Source organism: Phoenix dactylifera, chromosome 1, assembly GCF_009389715.1.
Source record: "Phoenix dactylifera cultivar Barhee BC4 chromosome 1, palm_55x_up_171113_PBpolish2nd_filt_p, whole genome shotgun sequence".
In the NCBI taxonomy this organism is placed as follows: Eukaryota; Viridiplantae; Streptophyta; class Magnoliopsida; order Arecales; family Arecaceae; genus Phoenix; species Phoenix dactylifera.
In genome coordinates this window covers 30,612,375-30,620,087 of record NC_052392.1, presented here as the reverse complement: position 1 = coordinate 30,620,087, position 7,713 = coordinate 30,612,375, and the positions used below count along the sequence as shown (strand labels likewise).

At 39.6% G+C, this 7,713-nt stretch overlaps 1 protein-coding gene across 1 annotated transcript; it reads left to right on the top strand.

The window, feature by feature from the left end:
* The first annotated feature begins 1,793 nt into the window (after nt 1-1,793).
* Nucleotides 1,794-5,785, top strand: LOC103704325 (PTI1-like tyrosine-protein kinase At3g15890). The gene is made up of 4 exons (XM_039131657.1): nt 1,794-2,342; nt 2,572-2,722; nt 4,490-4,752; nt 4,833-5,785. The coding sequence occupies exons 1-4, from the start codon at nt 2,299-2,301 to the stop codon at nt 5,500-5,502; spliced, it is 1,128 nt and encodes a 375-aa protein (XP_038987585.1). The 5' UTR covers nt 1,794-2,298; the 3' UTR covers nt 5,503-5,785.
* The last annotated feature ends 1,928 nt before the right edge of the window (nt 5,786-7,713 follow it).

Genomic DNA, 7,713 nt, shown 5'->3' with positions numbered 1-7,713 from the left:
GGGTTGCGGATGCCGTCCAATTTTATCCCACAAACGTACTGGCTTCCAAGAAATATAATATAAAACGTACCATCAAATCAGACCAAGAATTATCAAACCAGACCAAGAATTGATCAATTAATAAAAAGGCTAGAGAAAACTTAAACAACCAGAAACAAAGCAACTAGATAACTATTCACTACTTCCAATATCCCCCCGTGGGCATTCCTTCGGGAAGCGAGTTGTAGGCGTTTCTGGTGATCCGCAGTTCATGTTTGTATTATTGCTCACCTGGCCCAGCCAATATAACTCTCCGCGTCCATCACTAAAAATTAATAGAATAAAATAAAAAGTGATGACGCCCTCCTAATCCAGCTCTTCCTCCGATTGGTAAAGTTGCCGCTGCTTTGGTTTTCATATTAATGATATTGCAAACTGCACCATATCTTTCTAAATTTCACTAATTATTTTTGAAAAAATAGAAGGCTGGAGGGACACCAATCTGTAATTCAATTACCTAAGTCGAAATATCTGGAGATACATCATCCAAGATTCGAACCTAGAAGTCCTGGTTGTTAGGAATTACTTAAATTTCATTAATTGATATATCTATTTTCTGATAAATTTTTTTTCTGAAAATGGATGCTCAAATTAACAAACGCTGCAATTCCTTCCAAAACATCCATGTTTACATCCAAGAAACCAATAACATGATCCAATTCGGCCATGGATTAAAGCATTGTAGGAAGCGGCTTCATCTACTAATGTTCTTGCTGCAAGAAAGATGTAAGATTGCTGATAGAACAATTTTCACTTAACACTATTTAGAATTTCATAATTAATGTTATGACGCTGGCAATGTTCATTGTCTCCTCTAGGAGTCCATGATAGCTGCACGTATTAATGCTAGGCCTATAGACCTATACTAAGTCTCAAATGACTGCCCATGCTATCTAAGTATATGACCAATGATAATGTCGATCCTCGTTGTTTCCTCTACGTGTCCATCAAATAATTCTAACAGTGCATAATACTCTTACCTATCTCAAACGCTTACTAACGTTAACGATGCCGGCAACGTCGATAATAAATGTTCTTTGCTGTACCAGTGGAGATAGTTGGGCAATTGGCCCACACTTTGTCGACTGTAAAGAAAAAAAAAATTATGACCAAGAACTTGATGTTTGCGAGGTGCAAATGATCATAATCGAAGAATAGATATCCTTTTCCATGGTGGTTAATTCCAGCTTTATGAGTTATTATGTTTTTCCAGAGCTGTTGGCTAACCTTTATCTTGAGCTTTTTTTTTAATTATTCTTACTAATTAGTTAAGTCTATGAGTAATATCCTCCTGAATTTTTATCTTGTCCTTGCTCCAAAAATTTTAACATTGTCTCTTGGTCCTTGCAAGGCAGCCGCCAGGCTGCTCCCTCGGCTAGTCTGTCATGTCTGCATGCCAATCGGCGTGATTTGGACACTATATGTTACATAAAATGATGTTAGCTCTACAATTAGCAGGTTATTATGATATAAATTTCTGAAATCTCTCATTTTATAGGACGATTGACCGTACAAACTTAATATAAATACATTCAGAAAAAATAAAAAATAAAATATTATAAAATGTAATTGGAAGAATCTACGAAGTAATCTATAAATTTTTTTTTTAGAAAATTTCATCCTATACAGAATGACTCAGTCTACCGCACTATTTGTCGCACAATACAGGTAAATAAATAAATAATAATAGAAAAAAAAAAAGCGCACTCTCCCAAGCACTCCCAATATTGGCCAAGACTGGTGTGAGACTGTTGTCTCCGTCCTCCTGGAATCCAACCGAGGGAAGGCACCCTCAGCTTTCTGTAGAGAAATGCGTCTTTCTTGTTTGTCTTCTTCCGGCGCGAGTCCAGCCCCGTCCATTACCTCGGAGTGCCTCCGCGAGTGAGCAGGCCCCAGAATCCCTGACGGAAACGGGAAAAAGAGAGAGAAAGAAAAAGAAAGACGCCACCGAAAGGTGGCAGTGTTTGACGCTTTCTTGCTGTTGCTGGTGGCTTCTTCTTCGCGCTTCCTCACGCCTCATTCCATCGTCGTAATTCCAGTTACCATTTTGCGTGTCTTTCTTGCCTTTGCCACCTCCGCTCTCTCTCTCTCTCTCTCTCTCTCTCTCCCCCTCTCCCTCTCCATATCCAGCCCTGTTTCTTGTTTCTTTCTTTTATTTACTCCAAATCTCCGCGTTTCCGCTGTGCCGTTTTTTTTGTTTTTTGTTTTTTTTCCTTCCACGCATCTCTCGACTGATCGGAAGACCCGAAGAATTTCCAGATGGCTTTCTGCTCCTTGCTCTGCTGTGGAATGACTTCCAATAGGTATGTTGTTCTTCCTCTCTCTTTTTCTCTGTGTGTTTTTACTTTTTTCTGTCATAAAGAAAAGGGAGCACTGGAAGAGGTGGGAGAAGAATTTTTAGTGAATTTGATTGGGCACAAGTAGGAAAGATGGGATCTTGGGAGGTTTTGATTGGAGTCTGAGTGAAAAGATGGAAGCTGGCGGGATTTTTGATTGGATTATGAGGGAAAAGATGGTGACTTTGGTGTGCAGGAGGGAGCATAGGAAGAAGAGTTCGACGACGTGGAGGGTTTTCTCTCTCAAGGAGCTGCATTCGGCGACGAATAGCTTCAATTATGACAACAAGCTCGGGGAAGGGGGGTTCGGCAGCGTTTACTGGGGCCAGCTCTGGGACGGGTCTCAGGTTTTGGATCGTTTCTCTTCGTCCTCTCTCTTTCTTGATTCATATCTGTTTTGTGGGTTTGGACTTGGATTTTGGATCTTTTGTACCGATTTCTTATGCAAGTTGTCGAATGATTTCAACTCTATCCCAGAAATTAATTTCTGAACATTAGGGAACTTGTCTTACCAAAGTTTAAAACTGAAATTGAAACCAAGTTTTCAAACCTTTCTTCCTATCATATTCAACATCAAGTAGCAACCATGGAGCTAACTATATGCACCTGTTGTCTTCCAGATCTTGTATGTATTTAGATTGTTAGTGCCTTTATTTTTCAGTGGCTCAATTCGATTGGAGGTGAGGTTTCTTGCTACTCTCACTTTTCATCCCTATGAGACATTTCCTTATGGTTATAATGCACATCACAAGAACTAGTAGTTTTTGAAGTAGTTTGAGTGAACAAGCCAGGATCTTACATAGAACTGGTTTTAGCTCCCTAATTGATATTCATTTTTCAGGATCCACTTTTGCACAATCAGATTGCATCTTATGAGTTAGATTCACATCCATCTCATGTTGGATTAATATTCTTGCAATCCGAGCACCCTTGAGTTGTCGTGCTTTTTCTTTTTCACTTATGTGGTGAAGTCAGATCCAAAATATGTAAATTTTTGGAGGAAGTTGCATATTGCACTCGTTTTATTCGATAAAGCTTCTATCTGCATGATTAGTCTTGGTGATATCCAGTGATGATGGTTTTTCTTGCCTATTGTTTGGATTTTTTTTGTTGCTGTCACCTAACATATAAAATGGAAGCCCCAAATGATAACTAATCAAGATGAACCAGAGCCTTTATCCAACAATTTGATTCTAAATATTGGTATTAATCTGAACCATTAAGTCATGAAAATCCAAAGCTTGAGCAAGGATTTTGAACACAGTAGATTTGGACGACGAGATCTGCACAGCACAAGCATATTGTGCAAATTAAAGTTACTGAAGAGCTTAGAACTAGATGAGTTTTTACCTGTAGAATATAATTCTCTTCTCCGTAACAGCCATAGCTTTCAAGATACAAGTTATGATTATTCTTTTCCTAGCTTGTATAATTTTTGGAGTGCCTCGATATTATCATTACTTGATCATATTATCATATTTGCAGTCCCAATGAGTAAGCAAGTTACCCTGTTAATTAACCATACTTGGATTTCTTAAGATCATGATGCTTTCACAAACAAGTGTGCATAAAACTCACTGTTGTAGGCTAGACTGACTTTTTCTTTTAGAGCTTAAAGATGAGAGGTATTTTATGGTATAGGATTCTGCAGTTTGGCATGCCATGAATTACAGCTCCTCCTGAAGATCCATATGCAATGCAGAATAAATCAGGAATGCATTCAAGATACCCATCAAAATCATCATTCTTTAAATTTGTTGGTGCTATGTCCTTGCCTAATTTAAGGAACTTCAGCATTGCATCTGAAGCAGAATATCTACTGAGCTCTATCAGTAAATTTGTCAGCAGTAAGCCCTCGTCTATTTTAAAGATATTCAGGTAACTGCATTTTCAAAATTGTTGTTCCTTGGGGTAATTATACACATAGTGGGTGTATCTTTCAAATTAACAGCACTTAAGGAAATACCTGCTGTTCGTTTAGCTGCGAATTAGTTATCTTACATTCATTTTTTTTGTTTCTGTAATTTTTATCTCGCTTCTTAGTTCTTTTGCAACAGTACTTCATTTTGTGTCATCAAAGAAAGAATTTAGTGCCATTGACCTTTTGAGTGCAGATAGCTGTTAAAAGGTTGAGAGTTTGGAGCAACAAAGCCGAGACGGAATTTGCTGTTGAGGTTGAGATTTTGGGTAGAGTAAGGCACAAAAATCTTCTGACTTTACGTGGATACTGTGCTGAAGGGCAGGAACGCCTCATAGTATACGAGTACATGCCTAACTTGAGTCTGCTTTCACATCTTCATGGTCGGCACTTAGCAGAATGTGTTCTTGACTGGGGTAGGCGAATGTCTATTGCAATAGGGTCAGCTGAGGGGATTGCGTAAGTTTGCAAAGTCCAGTGCACAGCTTTAGGTATTGTCTATCGCATGGCTTCTGACTTACTGTTTTCTTGTGACACAGCTACCTTCACCACCATGCCACACCTCATATCATCCACAGAGACATCAAAGCAAGCAATGTTTTGCTAGATTCAGATTTTCAGGCACGGGTTGCAGATTTTGGATTCGCAAAGCTCATTCCGGATGGTGCAAGTCACGTTACCACAAAGGTGAAAGGCACGCTTGGTTATCTTGCTCCCGAGTATGCTATGTTGGGGAAGGCCTCAGAGAGTTGTGATGTCTATAGTTTTGGAATACTCCTCCTAGAGCTTGGTAGTGGAAAGAAACCCATAGAGATGCGAAGCCCAGCAGTGAAGCAAGCAATCACAGACTGGGCTCTTCCTTTGGCTAGGGAGAGGAGGTTCGGGGCAATTGCTGACCCAAGACTGAATGGGAACTATGAGGAGGCAGAACTGAAGAGGGTTGTGCTTGTTGCTCTCATTTGTGCACAAAGCAAACCCGAGAAGAGACCCACAATGCTTGAGGTGGTGGACTTGCTCAAAGGGGAGTCCAAGGAGAAGTTATCAAATCTCGAAAATGATGAGATGTTCAGGCCAGAACCAACAATGAGTTGCCAAGGAGTGTCAGGTCCAGATGATAACTCAGACTGTATTACAGAGGAGACGGATTCAAGAGTTGATGTGAAACAAGGGACTTATTCATTACCTGAAGCAGCAGCACATATTAGCTAGTCTTTTAGCAGCAAATTCCTTCCTGAGTACAAAAGTTCTTTTTTGTGATTGTAGATAGCAGATTTTTTGATGGTTCTTCCTTGGTTCCAAATATATTCAAAGGGTTTTGGAAAGTAGGGCTTGTATCTTATGTGGCTTGCTGTTGTAACCTTCATATTGAGGGATGCTGAGAGGACTGGAAGAAATGCATGATGTTATAATGTTCTACAAGGGATGTGTCCTGTAGTGATTTGCATTGTTAGTGTCCTCAAGGTAGACTATATGCATGGTTTAGACTGCACCAGATCCTTGGTTATAATTGTTTCTGCTGTAACATTAATTCGATGACAACTTACTCCAGGTAAGAGAGGATCAATGGTGCAGCCGGCCAGGTGCACCAAGCTGGGATTGGCTGTTAAATGGACCGCTGCCATGCTGCTAGAGGGATGGAAGGCACGCGGTTTGAGCTTTCAAGGTCTAAACAATAGACTGGATTTATTTAGTGCTGGTTAATTGACAGGAGAGAGACTTTTCTTTTCTTTCCTTTCCTTTCCTTTCATACAATGATGTCCAACAAGACCTAGCTTTTGCTAAGCTTAAGACATTAAGTTTTACAAATCGTAGCTGAAATGATCATATAAAACAACTAGTGTTGATCGTCTCGCCTGAACGTGTCATGGGGTCCGCTGGTGGAGTCTCGTATGGAAACATGCGTGGGACGATTAAAACATATCTTTGTGAAGATCCAAAAATTTGATTTCCCTTTGACATTAAGAATGAAACTTTTGATGTGATTCTTCATGAGAAATTTGTACATCCTGGAAGATCATATTAATCGTAAATGGATAAAGCACTCTGAGGTTGGTGGGATTTCGGAATCCTTTTTATCTAGCTTCTCAAATGAAGCCACTAGTTGCCCAAGACACAGAGATTATACTAGCAAATGGCAAGGGCAGATTTGATTATTAAAATCCTAGGTCTAGATGCTTTGAGTAATTTGTATTGGCGTAATTTTAAGGATCGTATAATAATCTATATCAACTCATAATATTTTTCAATGTTAATATGATCCTACATCAGGCTATGTTATTTTTCTTAAATGGCATTTGTACACGAGTATATATTAATTCTGAGATGTACTGAATATAATTAAATGAAAAATAAAATTACTTTTCTTTCCTTCTTTTTTTTTTGTTTTTTTTTTTTCTTCGGCAAATATTTTAACAACCTGCATATTTAACTCCTGGGGAGGTCACTCTTTACTTAGGAAGACTGAGATGAGGGGGGATTCTAGAAAGGGATGCAGTTTGGTCGCCATCCCATGGGGGGCAGCAAGCTTGAGTCGGGCATCTCTGACTGTGGGTGCAGAGAACCCTGGAAATGGCAGAGGAAATGAAAATATAGTGGACAAGGCACGGATTTGGGGGCCCCTCATCAGTCATTGACAAGCAAATTGATCTTCAAGTCATGTTATTATTCTTACCAACATGTTGCAAAAGTGATAAGTGGAACTGGTGATTATGGTTCTCAAGCTTGGTTTGTTATAAAAAGGGCATATTCAAGCTCAAAGTGAGCTTGACAATGGATATGGAAGTACAGCTCGCTTGACAAGCAAAATTTAGCTTGACCACGCTTGGTTCATTTACGACTCAAGCTTCCATTTAAGTTCAAACTTAGCTTATTTTCTAGCCAAACAAGCTCGGCCGAGCCTACCACCGGGCCGACCCTCAACTATTTGCAACATCTCAAGCCTGTCATCAATCAAAACCAAGCAAAAACTTTTAAGCAAAAAGTAAACTTCCATTTATTTTTATGAAATCATCAAGCACAGGCGACTCAAGCTCCAATTTAAGTTCCAACTTGGCTCGTTTTCTAATGGAACAAGCTCTGTCTTTCCGGCTATCAAACCGTTCTGAAAACGGCTAGCAACATGCTACGTGACCTGTGTGGAACTTGCTCACTGGCCATTGACCAAATGGGAGCTTGCGAGTTTATTAAAATACAGAATGTTAGAAGATCCGACCTGATTTGATCCCATACGCAAGATTACACCAAAGCTCTTTAATTTCCTTTCCTATTGTCGCGGTCAAAGGCATAGATTACATAGGGTCTAGCGGGATGGAAGCAATCTATGGAGCTTTTCATCGTATCTCATATTTATAGAGAAAGCTATCCGGCGGCAAATTGGATTGCCTTCCAAGCATTGCATAATAATATTGTAATCACCAAACC